General features: G+C 30.8%; 1 protein-coding gene and 1 long non-coding RNA gene across 2 annotated transcripts in view; one reads left to right on the top strand and one right to left on the bottom strand.

Annotated features, from left to right (window-relative positions):
- Positions 1-24,062, top strand: part of LOC143190834 (uncharacterized) — an 86,274-nt gene that overhangs the window by 40,453 nt on the left and 21,759 nt on the right. Inside the window, exons 10-11 of the mRNA XM_076395400.1 lie at positions 3,900-4,134; positions 23,933-24,051. Of these exons, the coding sequence (XP_076251515.1) occupies positions 3,900-4,134; positions 23,933-24,051 (354 nt within the window). The remainder of the gene's footprint in view (positions 1-3,899; positions 4,135-23,932; positions 24,052-24,062) is intronic.
- LOC143192060 (uncharacterized) lies at positions 1,275-3,623 on the bottom strand. Its single transcript, XR_013004699.1, has 5 exons — positions 3,485-3,623; positions 2,620-3,114; positions 1,972-2,564; positions 1,707-1,806; positions 1,275-1,639 (listed from the first exon to the last, which is right to left on the bottom strand). It is a non-coding gene; the product is annotated as an uncharacterized LOC143192060 (long non-coding RNA).

Below are 24,062 nucleotides of genomic sequence, written 5' to 3'. Positions count from 1 at the left end.
TATGAAAAAATTTTAAAAAAGGAATTCTGCGTATTGGTAAAAAGGTAAAATATTGCTTTTTGAAGGGAAAAAATACAATTGAAGCGAAAACTTGGCTTGATGCCGAGTTTCCGGACACTGTCCCAGGAAAATCAACTATCAAGGATTGGTATGCTAAGTTTAGACGTGGTGAAATGAGCACCGAAGACGGACGTAGTGGACGCCCAATAGAGGTTGTTACCAACGAAAATATTAAGAAAATCAACAAAATAAATTTTTAATAAATAGAAATTTTCGTCAAAAGAAGAGGTCATCGCCGAAACTGAGGCCTATTTTGAAGCAAAGGGCAAATCGTACTATAAAAATGGTATCGAAAAGTTGTAGGGTAGCTATAATCAGTGTATCACCCTTGAAGGGAATTATGGTGAGTTAAAAAACACTAATTTTTCCAAAAAAAAGTGTTGTATGGTATGCCGGAGACTTTTCAATTGATCTGTTACATGTAAAAACTCCTTTGCAATATCCACCAAGGCGATACTAAAACATTTTTATGTTCTGACTGTAAAAATAATTATTTAAACATAAATAATAATTTAATATCGAAATGAAATATTTATTTAACAGGAGCCTCCTCTCTCCTCCCCATCACGGATGTTTGTGTCCATACTAACTTTATCCTATTCGTTTCTTGTTTCACAAATATGGAAGTACAACGTCGTTTGGCCCAGGAGGCCAACCACAACAGGTTGTTTGAGGTTAATGCACATTTTTTTCTCTTCTCTTCGTGTTCCTTCCCTTCGTCACCATGCCGTAGCTTTGAATCGTCGTTTCTCGCACGGTCACTTGATGACTTCGAGCCCAGATTGGAACTAAGTATGGGATGCAAAATTTTAGAAATGCCTTAATAGGGCAAAATACAGACAGAGACGGATTTCTACGACACATTTTCTCCATAGAATCTAGCCTATGCCAAGTTTAGTGTTGCTTACCGAATAACCACTACCACTTCGGTATGGGTGCTGATGTGTGCTGTCCGGATAGAACCTCTACTTCCTTATGGTTGTGTTTGTAGTCCTGTAATTATGTTCATTTTTAAATTGTTTATACACTATTTATACCTTTAGCACCCCTGTTTGTAGTATTAATTTTATTTATTTTTTAATTTATTGTTTTATATATACACTTTTATGTCTGTGCTCGTCCCCTCTATATCAACACCGTACAATTGTATGGCCGAGAAATGACGAAACCCGCCAAAGTGACAAAAAAAAACAATAAAAACAATAAATAAACTCTTCAAATTATGAATGTTTTATTGTATAACTTACGAACGTATAACGAATAGTCACGCATAATTTACATAAATTATCGAACTGTTACAGTGCGGTATATAAAGTCTATTCAAAGCCTTTTGTTAGTAATGCGTCATAGATATTTGTGACGTCGAAACATCACATCTTTGCATCAACTCTGAGTTTTAATTCAGTTTGACTTTGACATACAAAAAAATTCTAATATAAATAAAATAATTGAACAAAAATGTTATAATAGTTTGTAGGTTAGAGTTGTTTTATTATATTTACATTGAAATCTTTTCCACACCACCCATGATATAGAGTTCTAGGCGCGTTTTTTTATGTAGTGGCATACCCCCTGTAGGCTAATCCACTTAATTAACAATTATATAACAAAGTAATGTATTTTATTTCATTCAAGAGCATATTTACCTTTTTACGTTCAGTTCTTGTTTCCTTCGTTATCTTCAAGTTATCTTGGTATCACAGTATATTTTATTTCTTCTGTTACTATCTGTGTACACCTTTCTTTCTAAAATTAATCACTGAATGATGTCTAATGGATTTACCGTATTTACAAAAGAGTTAGTATTCATTCTCTCCTCATACGTTCTAACCTAATGGTCACGTTTAATTTAGAACAATTAAAATCTTTTAATACCATTTTCTACAGTTATTCAATTAATTATGTGCATACCTTTAGTTGTTTCCACTCTCATCACTCTGTCTCAAGAATTTCCAGAATTGCACAGCATTATCACATATTCTGAAAGTTTCCTTCAGTCACTGTCCAATTCAATCATTAAACGGTTAATTTCTAATCTGTCTAAAATATTTTCACGATTCCACCATTTATCAATAGCTTCCTCTGTATGTCTTATCGAGTTCATCCAAACCGAAGGTGTTATGGGTGACAATGCTTCCTTCCACATATCCAAATGAATATCCTTCTCGACTAGCAATATATCAGCAATTAATTTTTAATAAATATAATGGTCAAAATAACCTATTCCAATGATATTGTAACTTTTATCTTTTTCCATCAATTTTTGTTGTTTTTATACTTTTTCACAAGATACACAAAATCAAATAGTTTATCTTCTTTGATATTATTTTATGCCTTTAAAATTGAATTATTTTCTGGAAGTTCCATTAAACCTCCCCGAGGGTTAACTTTACACTATTTAAACCCTAAGCCCTGTAAGAGTGTATGAGGGGACGTCTTACATCCCTCAAAATGTTGCATGTCCCTAACTCTTTTGTGTCTATTTTCCAGACAGACAACTTTCTCTAAAATAATTCTATTATATTATGTTTATATCGATAAAATAGTCTGTGTACTTACTGTTCTTATACGAGTACATTTCGTATATTTGATCTCGAATAGAGCCAATATCAATGATGGTCAAGATTCGATACCCATTTTGTATGTAGACGGGTTTTCTTCGTTGAATCTGACGTATTATTCTTCATTTTGTAAGCGACTTATATTATTTAATATCATCAATTAGTTCCAATCGGCCGGCTTGGTAGAGCAGTGGTAAAGGCAACGGTCCTCTTACTGTTGCGATAGCCGCGGGTTCGAATACTGCTGGGGCATGGACGTAAATTTATGTTTGTGATTGTTTAAAATTTGTGAATGTTCTAGGCAAAAGTGTAAAAACCGACAAGGAACATGATCCCAGTCACGCCAGTAACCAGGCTGGGTAAGGCCGGATGTCTTCTGGGATGATTTGTTGGTCACTCGCCAGTCGGTAGGCTTAATGGTGAGGGCCATGGTTCGGAGCCCACGTTAAACTTTAGTCCCAGTCCAAATAAAGCCATAGTTGGTAGAAGGAGACTTTAAAATATTAAAAAAAAATTCCAATTTAACGAAAATTATAGGCAAAAGGGGGCCTCCATTATCTCGTTCCTTTTCGAAATATTTTATTAAAGCTGCAATGAATTTGTGACCCTGACTATCAATTGTTTTCGGCATTTTCAAACGAACTGATATCATATGTTACGGAGCGATTTAAAATATAACAAAATAATCAAAGCGCTAAAATAACGTTTGCCGGTTTTTAATCTATAGTAATAATGACTAGTATTTTGAATAATTTTGAATGCCTCTTTAATGCAATATTAATTATTATGTAATTAATACTTTTAATTATTATATATTATAAATTATAATTAATGCACCTCTTAACACAGGTTTTAACTCTTACCTATAAATTATTGTGGCTGTATAATTAACTGTAATTTTCAAATACACTATAATGTTAAAAGAAATTATATTTGATAACACTTTTGTTCAATTATTTTTTTAGTTTAGAATTTTCCTATATGTCAAAGCCAAACTGAACTAAAACTCAAGGATGATGGGACAGCATTGTAATGTTTCGACGTCACAAATATCCATGATGCATTACTAAAAAAACTTTGAATAGAATATAGTTACGCTACACGGTCTGAAACGTAATTTTAGTAGCACTGTTGCTGATGGGTTAAGGAGCCTAACGGAAAACAATTAATATTCATACATAGAAATAACTAAATATAATATCAATACTGTTAACATATTACATTTTTGAACGTATTTTACGTTCGAATAATAGACTAAATCAACCATTACAATTTCAGAGATTGCCTTTGCGGCGTGGACAAAACTCGTTTGCTGCCATACACCTACATATCCGCATCCAACGTGATCGAGCTCCGATTCGATGTAACCGGAATGAACGCATCAGACGATTTCAACACGCTCTATTTCGAAGGCAGTTGGAAATTTATCAGGACACCCACTTGCGACCTCGACCTTCGCAAACGAGGAGCCAATGGAGAACTGATATTTACTCATCCAGCCGAAGGAAGCGAGGTGAGTTGTGATTGACGTCCTCGTTCGATTCTTTCCAAATCTATTCCCCGTCGCGAAGGCAGGAAATTGCACTGACAAGGGAGCGGTTTGGTAAGCGTGTAAACACGAGGCGTTACACCGAGTCTAATTTAAAAGTCAATGCCGCCTCCGGGGCATCGGGGAGTGGCGGGAATTTAAAACCATTCTGGCTTTTATTACTGATGCCCTGTCGGACGTAATAACGTAAAATTTACTTCAAGATTGCCTGCTCTCGAGCGCATCTCTCGTGCACAATAAAAAAGTAAATTTGATCTATGCATAGAAAGAATTATCAGTAAATGGTGTATATTCGAGATTTTCAATTTCGTGTCGTATAGTTAAAATATTCGAAAAATATATTGTTTAATATTTAATGAATCGCAGATAATAAAATGATTTATCGACAATTTATAATTATAGTAAATAATAGTACACTTCATTCGATGAAAAAAATGTTTTTCATAAAAAGTTTATTTGGTCTTTGTATATATTTTTTCGTTATGATTGAAAAATTATATTGGCTAAAGGATGACGGCGATTCGCAATGCAACTTTTCATGACATCCTGCAACATCTGGGGCTGAATTTCTTCAATTTTTTGACGAATATTTTCTTCAAGATATTAAATCGTTTGGGGATTATTCGTGTAAACTTTTTATAAAAAAAAACATAATAAAATCTGGTGCTGTTAAATCCGGAGATCTGGCTAGCCTTGCTAAATCGCCACTTACCGAAATTAGTCTTCGTGGAAATGTGTGTACTGTCACCCCATCTTGCTGAAACCACGTATCCTCTAGTTCTTGCTCTTCCATTTCAGGCACAAGAAAATTTCGAATCATTTCTTGATACCGTTCAGCAGTAACAGTAAGTGCAATATCTTGATCATTTTCAAAAGAATAACGACCAATAATGTTTCCATCATGAATACCACACCATACAGTTGTTTTTAGTGGGTGCAGTGATGTTTCATGAACTAATTGGGGATTATGTTTTCTTAAAATCGATTGTTCGGTTTCTTGGCGTGGCCTCTAAGAAGAAAATTCTTCGGCTTCATCGCTCATTATCAATTTAGACGAAATATCTTCAATTTCACCAGAAAGTCTTAGGATTGCATTACTCAGTACGTTAATGGTTGAGGATCTATTGGTAGCATTTTTTGAACTAATTGAATTTTGTACGGCAACATTTTCAAATCAGTTTTCAAAATTCGCCATAAACTGCGTACAGAAATCTGTAACTAGGAACCACGTCTCCGAATTGATGTCTCTGGGGACTCTGCAACAATATCGCGCACTAGAGCCATATTTTCAGCGTTAAGAGACGTCCATTGTCTTCCAGAACAAGACCTGTCTGCTGTCGCATCATACTGTCAAAAATTCGCATGTAAACAATAAATTGTGGTTTTGCGAGGCACTGGACGATTAGGATATTTTTGCTCATTCTTGTGGCGAATATTTATACATAATAAAATCTGGACGTCTACACATCACTAACATTAAAGCGAAACCGAGCTAAACGTCAAAATGCTAGCGGTACTTTTAACCCACCTGTTACTTTTTATTAATTATGAATCTATTGATCATAAAATTCATAATAAAGATTCCAGTTTCTTTCTTAGCATATTAGATGTCAATTTGATTTAATATATATAGATTAAAAACTATTTGTCACTGTTCTGTGTATAGTACTCGTGCATCTATTTAAGATATATAATATAAGGATTTTGAATATTGAGTGCAATGAAAATATGTAACCTTATCCATAAATTATATTGAAATTGAATTTTCAGCATTACTTTGTTATAGAAATAGGAGATTGAGTCATTCGAAATTGCTTGATCTTATTCTAAACCTGTATAAAATGTATAAGTGACAGTCAGCAAGATCTACAAATCGGCTAAAGACTGGAAAACAATTTAATATGTCCAAATCTCTCCATGTTAGTTACATTCTTCAAGCTAAATACCTCAGCATCCATCTTGATACTACTTGAAAATGGAAATATCATATTAGTACCGGTAACTGTACCGGTTAGTTGGAAGATATTCTCAATTTGACCCAAAATTAAAGAGATTTGGGTTTAATAAAGCCTTAAAACCAATATAGACATCAAACTACTAGCAATACAAAGCTGCCAAAACAAAGTTACAATGTACAATTGCCTTATTGCTATGTAACCAACGAAGAACTGTACGATGACCTCGAAATTAAATTGATTTATAAATATATCCAAGATTTCCCTTTTAATCATGAAATAAGGTTACTATATTATAGCAAAGCGAAATCAATACAACTACTGAATAACGCACAGAAAATGAGAAGTTTAAGCCAACCAAACCACTAGAACTTCTATAGTGTAAAGCCGGATTTTAGTTTTTTTCTCTGGTATAGCTTATTAGAATTCGGACAAAAGCTCCGCGACATACAGACTCTAAGGTCATTAACGATCAATTGTAGTCACTCAAAGTATTTGTGCATAACCTACAATAACAATTCCTGCAGGTGTATAACATTTCAGGGTGTAGGGCTATCAAAACGAACTGAACTTGTTTAAAATCCAGTTAACTATGAACGATTGGATATATATTTAACCTAGTCGGCCGGATTTAAATATAAAATAGTAATATACAGAAATAAAATTTGTAAATATAAAATTTACGAAATACACATAAAAATATTAATCGTATTAAATAAATATTCACATTTAAACTATCCTATATATAAACCAAGTTAACTTTATATTACTGCATGAACAACTTTTCAAATTCCCTCAATGTAAAATTAACATTATACTTTTAATTACTACTCATGTGTACATTCCATATTATAGTACATTAATATTAAAGCATTTTAGAAACCTACAAACCAGCTGCGTTTAAGCTAAGTTTAAAAGTAAGAAACTCTGACAATTTTGAGTGAATTAATCAGAGTTTCGTTATTATATTTAACTGGAAGATCATCCAGAGCTTTATTGCCACGATACTATTCTTTATGAAGCCAATTTTAAATGTCTTTTCTAATTTTGAAACCCAATTAAATTTCTAAACGACAGTACATCTAAAAGTTGAATAGTCAATTACTGCGCGTTCAGCGGGAAAAAGGGTTTTCCTATTATTATTAAGTTATAAATTTTCCGCTTTTTATTATATCCTTAATTTCTACAAAAGCTGTCTAAACCAATATAAGTATTTTTGGTTGGAATAGCTTATTACTGGATGAAAAATGTTTTTATAGTAATAATAAATTATTGTTATCAAATTTGAGATGTTAATTAATTATATCTTTCATTATACAAAATTGTACAAAGAGATTATCACATTAAAAACATTTTTAACAACTGATAATACCACCCTAATACAGGCAATTATTGACAATAGAAAGTTGAAAATAAGTTATGAAGAATATTATTTTAAATAACTCAATATAACACACTTATTGTTTTTCTTCCTCTGCTCTATATATCAAAATATCACCGATCCATTTTCAGTTCTGCTGTGGTACAAACCCATGCTGTGTTGATTGATCAATCAATTAATCATTGAGCAAGTTTTAGTCAGTAGAGACTATGTCTAGGAAGTACCTTGGGTACAAGTATATATATGCATCATGTACTTCATAGATCATGCAACGTGTAGCAGAGCACTGTCATTCAAGAGAACCGCTTTATATCTGTTACTAGATGATTTTGACTAATTTTTTTCACTGATTTCAGTCAATTCCTCGCTCAAATTATTCAACTGATATAGGTACACATCTTCAGCAACATTCTCATTCAATTTTAGTAGATTTTAATACACAACACCTTCCTGATTCCACGATATGCACAGCAATACATTAATGGTACGAATATTCCACTTCGATGCCGATGTCATGAAGTAACCCATAACTTTTTCAACTTGTATGTCTACTTTTCATCGTCAGTCACAATACGTCACAGAAAACTCTTCTTAACTATCCGTAAAGCAATAAAATCTCAATTTCGAAATGGTTCAAAATAGCTTTTGCAGTCAATTCATATGGCATGTAAACGCCTGGAAATAGTTGAAATATATCAACTGCTAAACTGTCTAAAAGTCCTTTGTGAGATTCAGTTGGGTTTTCGCTCAACAACTTTTGCAATCCATTGTCTTTCGAACGGTTTTGTACTTTCAAGGGTGACTTTCCTTGTCACATAGAAATTACAGTTTTTAAATCTTTAGAAATAAAACAGACAATACTATACATATCACTATACATTTTTTTTAAGTTTGATAAGTTTCGGTAGAATATTTAATCAAATCAGATAACAAAAGTAATGGATGTATAATAATTCAATAATAATAAATTGAAAACTGTTATTTTATATAGATAAACGTCAAAACCATCGTAAACCAAACTTTACTAATAATTCATAGTACTAATTTAATGATCTCCACCATTCAACATATCTAAAATTTAGTAACAAATTATAATACGATTTATTTTTTCTTTAATTCAGAATATGTACTTCCATTTAATTTTATAATCTACAAAATGAACAAATTGGTACTGCGGAATTACGGTCGTTTAATGGAATCAAATCTTTTTAAAGAAACTTTACAGTCTTTCATGACGGGGCATTCTCAACTCTTAAACCTATTTCGGCTGGAGTTCCACAGGGTAGTATCTTGGAACCACTCCTATATCGGCTCAATCCTTTTAATATCCCAACAGCAAACGAAATTTTGCGTACGACCAGTTATCATTGTAAAATATGTATCTCTGTTTAATGCTGTAGAAAAAGTACAAGTAGCGGTCTGTTTGAACAATGGACTAAAGACTAGACAAATATGTCCATGTTATTTTTGCGTTCCGGCGAAATGACAAAAACCTAATAATATCACTTGACGAATACCCCATTTCTTAAATAGAATTAGCTAAATACCTCGGAATATATCTCGATGGCAGGTTAAACCGGAAACATCATGTTAGATATAAAGCAGAGCTGATTAGACTAAAAGTCAAGCAACTGTTCTGGTTAGTCGGAAGATACTATCAACTTGATTTAAATCATCAATCAAGCCAATTTCAACCTATGGGGTGCATATATGCGGTTGCACTAAATCATAATACCAATTAGTAATCCAACGCACCCAAAACAAAGTTAATTACCATACGATTAATTAGCAATGCTTATCGCTACGTAACCAAAGAAGAACTACATGATGGCCTCGAAATCAAATTATCGAAGATTTGGCCTTAAAACATGAAATAAGGTCGCTAAATCACAGCAACATGGAAGCAATACGGCTACTGCACAACACGCGACGAATCAGAAGATTGAAGCGAACTAAACCACACGAACTTGTTTAGTGTATAAGTATATTCTTAACTGTAGCTTAAGTAGATTAGTTTTATTATAATAATGATAATTTGGGAAATAAATACATTAGTATTAATCCCGTACTCGCCTTGATTGTGCATTAATTCAAGTACAACAGAAAGGTAGTAATACATTATTTTGTAAATTAATGTTTTACTAAGCATATCTAATGTAAGATATAATTAATAATATTTTTAAAAAAATTTCAGTTTTGTTATATCACGGGAATGTATTTCAACCGTGCTTTTCCATCATCTTCTTCACTATAGTAATATTTGCAGAGTTAACAGCAGTCATTGAAATTCTTTATACCGCCATAACTACCGTACCGTAGCTACATTAGTTTAACAAATTTTATTATGCGTCGTATTGTAGAAGTGCAAATAATATATTATTACTATATCACACTATATATACCACACCTAAACATAGCATCTTTACTATCTTTGTATGTCGAATTACAAGCAAATGACGGTCTGTTATTAGGAATTATGGCTCGTTGAACGAAAGCAGTAATAAAACAGTATGTAGCATTTTACTTAACAAGCAATGAAAATATATAGCAGAACTGCTCCTAGCTAGTCGATAGCCTCTCACGTGAGAACATCTCTACCTTTCGGTGATCACTGAACAGTCGTCAAAGACGAACATTTATAAACAAAAACTCAACAAAGTCATCATGTGCTGTTCTGTTCTGATTATTGCTTATACCTATCAATACCACAATATCTGTTTAAATACCGCAATTCTTATAAAGATATAATGAACGCAATTTTATAACAACCTGACAATTAAAATATGGAAAATATTTACTATACATAGGTAATACAAAATAAAATAACAATTTCCACAATTTACCTAAATTTTAGACCATCACATTAAAAATATTTATAACATATATAATACAATATTACGTTTATTAAATATTAATTTAATAATTTATTTTATAAATATATTTTAAAGTCTCCTTTTACCAACTATGGGTTTATCTGGACTGGGCCTAAAGTTTAATGTGGGCTCCGAACCACGGTCCTCACCATTAAGCCTACCGACTGGCGAGTGACCAACTTTAGAAATCATCCCAGAAGACATCCGGTTTTACCCAGCCTGGTTACCGGCATGACTGGGATCATTTTCCTTGTCGGATTTTACATTCTTGCCTAGAACATTCACAAATTCAGTCACAAACATAAAGTCACGACAATGCCCCAGCAGGATTCGAACCCGGGGCTATCGCAAAAGTAGGAGGACCGTCCCATCGCCTTTACCACTGCGCCACTAAGGCGGCATTTATTAAATTTAATACATATTTATTACAATATCGATGTTTAAATATAATAGTTAGAGGTACATATTGAATAACCATCTCTGAATAAATGATATTTTAGCTAATAGACGTAGAGCCTAATGGAAAACAGACGATCAAGAATAATAGAACTATCGGCTTTTCTAAGCTCAGCTTTGCTATGAACTTCGAGTTGTTATTCATTTATCTTGATATTTAATTACATAATATTTACTTTCGATATTACAATATTTTTCTTAAATAGCTCTAAAAGGACAAAAATATTAATAAGAAATGTAAGAGAGAAAAGTTTTCTAAACTGCATTCATCATATAAATAAAAAAACAATATGTTAATTTGATATCCTTAATGTCAATTTAACTTTGACCATAGGTCAAATATTCAGCTAAATTGAAAATTGAACCACAATAATTGTAATACTATGAGAAGCTTCATTTAAACAATATTTGAACCTATTCATAGTAAAATTAATTCGTTAATTATTAACACATTTACGTTTTAATCATTTATATTACGTTTAATTTCGTATCCCTTACAATATCGACACATTTTTATTGAAAACAAAACATTCCTTCAAATGCAGCAAAAATTCAACTCAAGCAAACTCAAGAAAATAAATTATTTGGTCAATGACATTTAATGTCACTTTTTATATTATTGCCTTAAAATCGTTTTCAGAAATTCAAAAAATATTTTTCACCAATGGCATGTTTTCAGAAATACAAGTCTTGTCTATTAAAAAGGTAATTATATGTAAACAAGTCGCCATTTTACCTTTCCCATTCGGAATAATTAATGCCTCTAGGTAGTAATAGAAAACGACAGCCCTGAGAGCTATATAGCTAACTTCCTTAGTGCTTAAGCCTAACTTCACCACGGGAGATTTAAAGACTCGATTCATTAAGAATTTAATCACTTCATTTTAAGCCGATAGTTTGTGAAGCTGTTAGGTTCTTTACTTGCGCTTATATTGTGTTAATTTTTTTACAATTATTTTAGTTTATTTTTTGTTATATTTTTTCCTTATATTCATATATCAAAATATACATCAACATATTTAACAATATCTTTATTTATACTTTCAATTTCATTCAAAAAGGTTTTACAATGATTTAATATGTAAATAGCATATATCTACAAAAACTTGACTGGTAGTGAATACAGTAATCATCGAAAAATGATTAAATATTTGTTTTTAAAAATCAACGATATTCCGTACCATCCATTACAACATATTGGACATATTTAGTCACATAAAAATTTTTGTTTCAAAAGTTCATTTAGTTCAACCTAATGAACCTATTACCTAAACATGTCTACACTTTGTGTGTTGTGGCTCAACCTGTTAGTAATTATTAAGGGAGTGAATAAAATTATTCTAGCGACATATATTTACGTAGAAAGGGCATAGAACGAAATTATTGACTACATCGTTCCATATAAAATTAATTCATCTTTTCAAAAAGAAATAATATACCTCATAATTTAACATATTACGATTTTATATATTTAAAATAAGCAATAAATAGTAACTTGAGGAAATAGAAAGATAACAGTCACATTATATGTTACATATAACTTGATTTTTAATCCGTTTGAATAGGGACTAATTATTAATTTATTTGTTCTTTAAACTTACCTGAACTTCTAGAGTATCCCACAAAAATTTTAAATAAATCATCAACTAGTAAGATCAGCAAAACCAAATATATTGAAGCCAAAGTTAAGTATAAAAATTTATAAAGATTAATATCCAATCATAATTTTAAGTTCTTCCATAACGACGGTTAACATGAAAACGGTTACCATGACATTCTACTATGCCTGATAAATTAAAATGCTTAGAAATTTCCGCATCCTCTGTTAAAATGCAATATTCTATAAAAATTTCAAGTCACTCCATCAAGTAATTTCCGAGTTTTATGGGACACAATCTTACGCAAGCTGAATTCTTGTTTATAACGATATTAAAAAAAAATAATTTGAATATTTTTACTTCATCAAAATAGAATTTAATAATCCTAAGGTAAGTTTAAAAAACAATCAACAGTGCGCGAGCGACCTTTTGTCAATCAATTGTTTCAAAAAAATGGCAAGGGTTTTAATTATTTGTTTAAATAAATTTACGATAATAACAATGTGGATAAACGGATAAGACGGACGTCGAATATATTGCCAATTGCAGTTTGTAAAAATGTAAAGTTCGTTTTGTACCCGAAGTGATTTTTACTTCTTATCTTATATTAATTAAAAAGAGATAGAATGGTGTCTGGTGCGTCGAAGCATGTTATCGAATCTGTCTATAAAATTCGATTTGGGTTGATAGCTGTTGCGAAATTTTGAGAAATGTCTGCAAAATTCTTCAAAACCTTAGTAGTTATAAATAAGGATTATAAACCGGCAAACCTCGTATATCAAAAATCAGATTTTATTCGGTACATAGCGAGGCGCTTACATCATAAACTTTGATGACCTGCATTTACTGGAGGGCCTCTATAACTTAATTTAAATTTAATTTTATTATATTTAATTACATTTCCAAATTTATACAAGTGACACAAACTGTGCTCTTCTTTGTATAATATTACAACTAGCGTTGGGAACTATCGACTGAAAACAGTCGAAACAGTCGATAGTCGCAAAACAGTCGAAACAGTCCATAGTTTTAAAAAAATAGTAATTACTATTTTCAGCCAAATGCACGGTTCAACTGTTATTATTAAATTATTACTATTAAATTCGTGATGTCAGACGAAAATGTACGAACCCTTTCCTGTATAAATTGTGAGAGAGAAAAGGACGGAGATAATTGCTTGGAGTAGTTAATTTTATATGTGCTTATTTTTTCCAACGGTAGTATAAGCGAGACGCAGATGTATACATTCCCTCACGTGCTAACTTAAAACAAAAAAGAAATTACTGAATAATATTAATATACAATTAATAATTTCATTTTAAACGAAGTAGAATTACTTTTATATTTGTTCTGTGGATCTGTAAAAAGGAACGGAATTTTTCTATGGAATATAATAATACCCCACAAATGTTTCATTGTATTTGATTGCTATTTTCAAATAGTATACTATAATAAATATAGACAATACAATAGAACTTAAGCAAAACCTAAAAACTTAAGATGTACAATAAACATAAATACTAAATAAAAATTAAACATATATCTAATCATAGAAAAGCAACAAATCCATGGCATTCAAGTGCTTTATTTATTATTGAACGGAACTATTTTTTAACAAAAATCGAGAGAGTAATCGAAATGTTACGTATTATTGCTATAAATACAGTCAAAAGTATATTTCTATTTATCATTCACAATTTTAATCTTTTTACTATATTACATTAACAATCTTGAAAAATATATTTCCAAAATGCTGCTATATTAATATACAATATATTGTTATTTACAAGCAAATTACTAAAAAATTTAAAAAAAACTATATATTTTGCATATAAATCTATGTAAGCATAAATTGAGTTCATTTTTATCAAGGTCGCGGGTAGGACGATAGATCCAGAACAGAAATGTATACGACTAAAACAGTCGACAGTAAATAGTAACAAAATCAGTCGGACCGAAAATAGCGAATGAAAACAGTCGACTGAAACATTCACAATAGTCAGGTAAGAAAAGAGTAAAATCAGTCGAACCAAAAATAGCGACTGAATCAGTCGATAGTAAAAAGTAGTCAATTATTAAACAGTCGATAGTAGATTTCAGTCGATAATTCCCAATATTAATTACAACTATCGCAAGTGCGCTCCATTGCAATCTACTGTTGACGAGAATCTTCTTGATCGAAGTTTGGTTACGTGTTGCTACACAGACATTTTGATTGTAGATTCATGAAGATTAAAGCCTAAAGAGACAGAATAAATTACATTTTATTCCTGATGCTCCTCCCTCGACTTCCTTGTTTCCAAGTTTTATTCATAAAATTTATTGTTTAAATAATATCAAATTAATATATTTATTCAAAGCTGAATGTGATGAACAATGAGTCTTGTCTTAGTCTCTTTAGTCTTAATAACTTAAATCTAGATATATATCTAGAGAGACCTCTGAACCCTATCTTAGTTTCTAGTGTAATGTTTATGTATTAACATTACTGTTTTTGTATTAAATGCACCTCACTACACTACACAAGTTCAAATTTTTGATTCTTTTTAGCCTGTGTCCTGTTCTGCTGTTATCCACGAGTTGTATTACTTCGCTATTGACATGATAATGGAGTCTATCCCCAAGTCTCCTTGCAATTCTCTTGACCTCGATGACAGTCTGTATCTGAAGTATAAGTAATCAATTCTGTAGTATCTGGATGCACCTGCAATATTCCTCAGGACTCTGGCAAACCTGTATTTGTAATAGTTTTCGCGTCCCCAATATCCCCATAATTAAATTTCGTATGTATATATAGGTAACAATACTGATATTTGTAATTTTCTTCCAATTAACCATTACATTTTCCTATAATTTAAGAAAATTTAATAAGTTATTTGGTGGGTAAAAAGTGGTGCATTTTTCATAGCAAACTATTAATATGTCTGTTAATGCTGAAATTAATGCAGTTTTGTAAAAGCTTGCTAAAATTATTAATGCTATACCGAAACTATGTGTCCATGATAAAGCATAGCTATTTTTTATAAAGTCAAAAAGTAGAACTAAATATGTCACATTTTATCTATCGAATATTTATCGATGCAATGTTTATTTAACTTTGTAACGTTTTAGCGCCTTATTTAAGCTTGTTTAACTTTTTTGTAGAGTATTAAAAAAACGATAACTTGTTGGCTCTAAATATAAATTAGAAAAATATTTGCGTTTGTTCTATTAAGTTGAATATGCAGCGTCAATATTGTTGCTTTTTTACTTATTTTCCAGTCATTCTTGCACTTTAAAAAAGCTTTTATTAGAAAATGAATTTATTGAATTGAATTTCAACTCGTGCGTTAGCAGAGCTGCATACTTCTAAACTGATAATCAGAAGGCGCTATATCTGGTGCGCTGGAGGAGGCAGAATGTTTTACTCGAGCTACAACACTGTATTCTTTTTGCAACAGCACTCGGATTATATTTTTCAATTGACCTTGGTAGACACCTACGGTAACGGTTAATGCTGTTTTAACATCTCACAACATCCATGAATTGTTTCGCGCAATAGCTGATTCATTAATTGTTAAGCTGTCTGGAACCTAAAATTAATGTTGAAAATGTAATGTTGAGCGTTTCATGACTAGCGTATATATATTCTGAATAACTCAATAATAAAATAGTATAGTTCAGTATATAGTAGTATCATTGAATAAAATACATGCAAGCACCTAAAAAAAGTGTTTTGTTTCCATAAAAATGCGTTATATTAATAATATTTTCAATTTGGGCTCAATTAATACAATTCGTGATACCTAGATATAACCACAACAAATTATTAATATATAATAAACTATCATACATATTTTATAAACAATAACCGGGACTGTAAGTTAATTACACTCAAACACTGAATTATTAAGTTAAACTCCACGGGAGTTCTTATGTCTTGCTAATTGCCGGAATGTTAATACGCAAAATAACTTTGATATATAGACGCTAATGGGTTTCTGAAGACTCACTCTCCATGTTTATTGCTTAATTTTAGATGACTCCATTTCAGATCCAACTAATGCTTGATAATAAAATGTAAGTAAAACTTTTATATAATTTAAATAACACCAATTATTAAAAATTTACCTTTTTACATCTTATAGCCACTAAGATTAATTAAATATTTTTCATAAACTTTTAGGAGATTATGTATAACTTGGTGTCATACAAAACGACCTCCCAAAGACTAAAAATATTTTACAAAAAAAGTCTCGAAGTATTAATTAAATATTATAAGAAAGATATTTAATTAGAGCCAATATATACATTCTAGAAATTAAAAATATTTTGATAAACCACGTTGTGCCAATGTTTCCATAAAATTCAAGAAACATTTGTTAATTAAATATTGGGTTGTTATGCTGCATATATAGCCCAATATAGTATACAACACCCTACAAATTATACATACACTGTATGTAACCAATATATCAGATTTAATACATCGATGTATAGCTATAGCGAAATTAGATAGTTAGAAAATCCATGGATTATAGCGCTGGTGAGACCACGATTTAATTTATCACCACCCTGAGAGCTGTTCAAGTAGCAGCTATGAGTTCAATTACACACTTTACACGTTATGATGATTAATTACCTTAAATAACTAAATAATCGATTATGTAATTAAATCCGTACTACTTATTTTTATATTAATTAATATTGTGTAATGTCACTAAAACTAAATTTTCAGTTAGATTGTACATAATTATTAAATTTCAATTATATAACTTATATCATGTTTAATTAGTATTAGTTAAAAATAAAAAAATAAAAACAAAAATATCTGGTATTCCAATAAGAAAAGTATAGAATAATTATTTTCAAAAAAAATACTATTGTACTATTTTAAGTTATTTATTACACTAGGTTGTCCAGTTAATGTCCTATAAGAAAAATACAGGTTTGAAATATATTTTGAGAAACTTTATAATTAAATATAATTTTTCAATATAGCATTTGTTATACAATATAGTTTCCCATAACCGACATGCTGTATGAGCATCCGAAAACTCCGCTGATAATTACTCTTCACTGAATGAAAATCACTCGGAGAATGTTAAATCTTAATTCATTGTTTTCATAACATTTCTTTGAGATGCTGCTTCACCCCCTTCAGTGTATTATTTGATAGCTGCTGAAATTTCATCTGGCATTCACATCTGGACTAATAAAACCTCCGAAAAGCTGCGAATCGTTGCTTATAGAAAATGGCGGTTTCTGATGATGGTAACACGTTTTAACGAACAGGTTTACAATCCTCTTTAGTCTCTTGTTTTGATTCAAGATCTAAAGTAATACGTAATTCGCTAAAAATTTTAAGGTCCAATCAGAATGGAATCTTGTTCTTTTGTTAGTGAATACTGCAACTATTGTACATAGAGCTTTTATGGTACTTCTATAAACTTTTCTAAAACAGCAAAGAAATTGCTCCCACTCTCTAAGACTGATTGGTTAATTGACAAAGTTCAAATATTCATGTTGTGTATAACAGTTCGCTTTTAAAATTTGAAGGTTTAAAAGGGCTGCAAGAATTTTTAATTTAATATCTCACAAATCAGTGTTCCTACGGTTATTTATGTCACAACATGCGGTATCAGGTGCTTGCATGTTATTAAATTATTAAGATTTTATTAATAGATCTATGGCCAGTCATAATATGCCGCAGAACACTCTGTGACAGAAAACTTCATTTTGTCTGGTACGCTATGAAGCCGCAACTTGAAATGGTTTCTTCTTAGCTCCATTTGAATCTTTCCCACCGTCTGAAGGATATTTAAAAGTTCCAACTGGGTTTGAATTCATTATTTTTGAACATTTTTAGTCCCTTTTGGGACTTAATTAATATAATAATTGCCATTTTTAAAACGCTGATGTCAAAAGAGTCAGTTGAAATATGGCAGGGAAGTGTTTGATGGGGTTCAGCAGATTTCTTCAAATTAAACAACAAATGTAACGAATGTTGAAAATGTAATTTTAGGCATATGTATATACTAAATAACTCAATAATACTCAATGAAAAACCATCAAATTTAAGAGTTAGGTTAGTTTATTTAATAGTTGTTTACACTGATACTTCACATTGTCACTAATTGATATTAATTCAAAATATATGCAAGGTAGCGTTGGGTATCACGTAAGTTCCGTTCCATCCGTTTTTCTAAATAAATGCCATATGGCAGTCTAATGTTTACGTTTAGCTTCTTATTTATCACCTAATATCCTAAATGACTCCTTTACCACCTATCTTTTACTTGGATCCTCAATAAGTACTTATTTACCTCTATCTTACCCTATATGCATTATGAAAAATCTTCAACTTCGATATTTATCAATATCATTTTCAATATTATTTAATTACTTAAAATAAATAAATTAAAACCTGCAAACACTTAAAGTTTGATTTATAGCTAATACCATTTGCATTCATTTGAAAATTAATTACTAAATTAATAAAAGTTATATTAATTCTATGGAGAATTAATAGGTATTATTCCAGAATATATAATAAACAACTATCACAAAATCTACTAAACGTAAATTGAATTGCAAGTGGAACCCCATTCCACGTCTATAATTAATTGAATTAACTATAATTAAAATGCAAATGGGCGGAATATCAAAATGTGTAAATGGAAACGAAATTTATTTCCATCTGATTTATTATTTATTAACTTTTAATCTTCTAACATTTAGTAGAATTTCATTAAATCTCCATACAAATAATTTTATAACGACTCTTCTTTATGCTTTGCATTTTAGATTTCCAATAGCATTTAATATTCCATTGTCTCTACTTTTACTATATCACTATTTAATTCGCTAATTAATGTGAATTACATGTATAGGTTTATTGCGAATTCGGCTCTAGTAAGCTTCACCGGAAAATAAAGAAGTTTAATGCGAAATCACATCGCGACCTGAAGAATATTACTAGAGAACGCTGTACCTAGTCTATCCAAAGTTATTTTGTACATACGTCAGCTAAATTTATGACGCCAAAAGGTCACAGTGTTGCCGTATCTACTTTGAGTTTGGCTTTGACATGCAACAAAATTCTAATCTAAATAAAATAATTAAACAAAAAAGGACATAAAACTGCAACTAAGTACACAGTTATAGTAGTTTGCAGGTTAGGGATGTGTGTGATTGTATTTACATTGAACTATTTTACATACCACCTATGAGTTAGAGTTTTAGGCGCGTTTGTAGTTTTTAGTTGTATCCCCTGGATGCCTATTCCGTCTAATTAACAATTTCATATCCAAGTAATATATTTTACTTTCATTAGAGAGCATATTTACCTTTTATACATAATTCTTGTGTCCTTTGGTACAGTGCTCCTTGTAAAAACATTTTGATATTACTGTATTTCTCCTTCGTTTATTCTGTGAATACATGTATACGTCTTTATTGATAAAACTAGATTTAATCACTGCATTCTACTTAATGCATTTGCCATATCCGCAAAGCAGTTACCACTCTTTCTCTCCTGACACATTTTGACCAAATGCTCATGTATATTCTGAACAATTTTTACTCCACAATATTTACACTCTACATTAACATTTCCTATATTTATCATATAATAATTAAATACTCACCTTTACTTGTTTCCACTCTCATACTGTCTTAGAAACTGGCAGTCAGCCGTTAATTTCCAATCTACATAACATTTGTTCACAGTTCCATCATTTGTCAATTTCTTCTTCAATGTGTCTAATAGAGTTCATCCAAACCGAAAGTGTTATTAACCATTCTTGTTTCCAGCATGAAGCACAATATATCTATATAAAGAATTATTAGTAAATGTTATGACTAATAAAATCTAATCAATTGTTATTCCAACTTTTAACTTTTTTTATCATCTTTCCATGAGTAACCATTGGGTATACTGGTCCCATTCTGAAATATCCATGTCTCATCTAAATCCATAACTTGAAATAAACTGATATGCTTTCAGAAATGTTATTGTTTTAAAAGCAATATCCGGAAGTCCCATTCCCTCTCTCTTCGAAGATCTCTTCGGTACTTTTCAGATTAACACTTTCCTTTGAAATAATTGTATTAAATTATGTTTGTATTAAAAAACTATTCACTGTTTTAATACATTTCATATATTTAATATCTGATCGAGCTAACCTCAAGCTGATCTTGATTATATTTTTCATTATTTGATATATTTCAGTAACCGTGTCCATACTAATATTCAATGCAAATGCAACATGCTAAAAATATTTTCAATAAAAATCGCAGCAAATTAATATTTAATAGTAAAAATGCTTACCTCTCTCAGTAAAATTCGTTTAGTGACAAGAGGAGGCCTCCATTATCTCGTTCCTGTTCAAAGTAACGGATTACAGATGCAATCTGTTTTGTCTGACTTCGGAATTTTCATTCAGAGTAATAATAAGCAGTGATTAACAGATAATCAAAGCATTAAAATAACGTTTGGCAGTTTATAACCTCTTATCACTATTGTTCTGAAAAATGTTGCATAAAATTGACAACCAGACGACTTTGGGAGGCTAGACTGGTTACATGTTCGTAATTATCATGCAGCATTGTGTCTCTTTTTAACTAAAATAAAATGAAAATGAAAATACTGTCTAAAATTTTATTCTAAAACTAATTTACAAACTGCAGCAGGTATTACGTTAATTATCTTAATGACGTATGAACAAAATAATTTTGGATAGACTATATAAATACGATAAACTTCGTAGAAGGGTCTCAGTGTCGGAGTACCCATCCTGAAGCTTCAAATTAAGAATATCAATACTAACCCAACAGTAATATTCATAACATATATATTTAAAACAGATCAATCTTATGAGATTAAGTAACTGATAACTAATAAACTAAATAACTAATATTTCAAAAAAATTTCAAAGAAAGCTTTTATTTAAATAAATCAGGGAATATGTAACAAATATTTTTATTCTTTCCAACAGCAAAATAATTTCATTAAAATTCAAAATATGTTTCAAACATTTTTTCGTTTACAATAAAATAGGGTCAGCAGTATTGTCAGTATTGTCAATTCTACAATTCACTACTTATTTTCGTTAAAATAACATACTATTTAAGAAAATTAAAACAACTAATTTGTTGATACATAGTTGTTCATATATAGAAGTCAACAAGGAATTATATGGCTATGAAAACAACTTATTAATTTATTGATAACAACACTTATCTATAAATTATCAAAATATTAATTGCACTACCAACAATAAACAAACAAATTCTACGAATTCGGATAATAAATTACTGGAGAATAAAAATATAATTTCAACTAAGTGAATGGATTGTTTCTGATGTATATTTGTGTAAATTACAAGCCATATTCTGAAGATTTCCATACATTTTCCAAATTTGATACATTACTAGCCATTAAGGGGTATATATGCTTATATGTCACTACGAATATAAGTTATAAAATGCGGAAGGGTTTTATTCACAACAACTATTAATTAACTTGAAAAATCTGTTTTATTTTACGTAAAAAAGAGACAACACAGAAGGTTTCTATCTATTAGAAAACATTCCAATACATATATGCCTATAGAGGCCTATATAGCCTATAAGTTTAGTTCCGGTTCTGCTATATAGATGAACTACCTAGATATTCCAAACCTTAGTAGTTAAAATCTTAAAACGACATGTCAATTTCCTAATAACCCGGCATTTGGTTTAAGGTACCGCAACTAGAGTGAAACAAATTTATTATTTTTATAGCGAATCGACGAAATCAATAAAATTGTGTGATTGAACTAAATGAATTGAGCTTCAAGTTGCTTTCCATCTACCATTTCTGACAGTTAAAATCTGGCTCTCTGTGGCTACGACTTCAAAGAAAGATTCAGCGCCACTGAAAAAAGTGACTGAAACCTGGTTTGAAAGCAAGTGTCCTTGACGGTTTCCAGAAGTCGGTTCATTTTCAAGTATGTAAAGTAAGATAGTTGCAGCTCAGCCAGACCATGTGGCAATAGTTGGGAAAAAGGATAATCGAGACAAAAATATCTGATTCTCCATCGAGATTTTCACAATTTTTCCGATGATCTTGTCGCCTTTTGTGCTGTAGGGTACCAATTCGATTTAGTAACAATTCCATGATGGTCAAGTTTAATTGAAGCTCTAAATTTCTTATAACTTTCCTGAAAACAAAGCATTATCAAAAAATTTATCATCAACAGTATAGAAATTATGATAACATGAACATCAAAACGTTAGCAACAAATTTCCACCTTTAACAGCACTTTTTTTCCAGTTTTAAACACAATAAAATAAAAATATTAAACATAATAATAGTAAAATTTCTCACAAATATAAATAGCTTTCAAATTAATATTATAGCAATAAATATTTTATTGTTAATATTTTCATATTATCAGCACGTGACATAAATTTGTTTCGATGCGGCAAATATTACGCTACGCTATCAAAATTAAACTTTACCAGCTTGGTAGCTACACTGGGCAAGGCAACAGGACACTATCTATTGCTACAATTAATGTAAATTTATGTTAGTAATTCTGATTGTTCTTACGACAGAGTGTAAATTTCGACAAGAAAGACCATCTTAATCATACCAAAACCAGGATGTATTATGTGAGGTTCGTTTGTGAATCCAGTCGAAATAAACTTTAGTTTTTGTAAAAGTGTATAATAAAATTGATAACATTACAAAATGACGTTTGGAATTTCAAAGAAAGTTAAAGTACACAAATGCCGTTGCTTGTATTTGTTTCTAACGCATATGTAAATGTGACTCTTATTGTGTCATTGCGAATATTAGAATAGAGTACTAGTAACCACCTAAACTAATCGAGGAAGATATCCTTCAAAACTCAGTGAGAATTAACGGAGGAAAAGGGATAGTGTGTCAATGATAAACAACGACTTAAACGACCAAGAAAGCTCGATGACAAGGAACAGCAAAACTTATGAGACGATAACCCAATTCAAATGATCAAAGAAGTTTCAGACAGCTAAACAGTTGGTGGAACTCTTTCCGGACATGTCATGATAAAAAATCAAAAGATAGAAAAATAGCCACAAGAATTGACTATAAAATTCACTTTGAGCCTTTGAGAGAAATATTCATTGTTATAGAGTCCTGGTGTGAATGCGGTAAAATCAGCAAGGTGCAGAGTAGCTAAAAGAAGGTGTTAAAACCCAATGAAACTGTTGAGCTATTATTGTAAAAAAGGACCAAATATAGCGACTAACTCTCGGCTGCAGGTTACAAGATTTGTGAAAAATACACATTAAAAATACATAAAAACAAAAAAAATAAAAAATTACATTAAAATAAAAAAGGGTTTAAATACATACTAAAATCATCCAATATATATTTCATAGAATTAGGAATGTGTGTTCTGTTATGATTTGAAGTCTAAAACTTAATCACTAACTAAATTGCAATTACTACACTTATCTTAAAACTTGTACAATGTTAACTATTTTTAGATAAACTGTGAAATGAATCCACGAGTAGTGATGCCAGGGCCAGATAAATATCTCTACGTCAAAATAGGAGGAGTGATTTTGAAGCACTCTAGTAGATGGAGTGACAACAACACTCTAAGGTATATGTCTC

Source organism: Rhynchophorus ferrugineus, unplaced genomic scaffold, assembly GCF_030347505.1.
Source record: "Rhynchophorus ferrugineus isolate W39M unplaced genomic scaffold, kcgeb_rfMv2 rfM2, whole genome shotgun sequence".
Classification (NCBI taxonomy): domain Eukaryota; kingdom Metazoa; phylum Arthropoda; class Insecta; order Coleoptera; family Curculionidae; genus Rhynchophorus; species Rhynchophorus ferrugineus.
The sequence above is the reverse complement of the archived record's forward strand: the minus strand, read 5'-3'. Positions and strand labels throughout refer to the sequence as shown.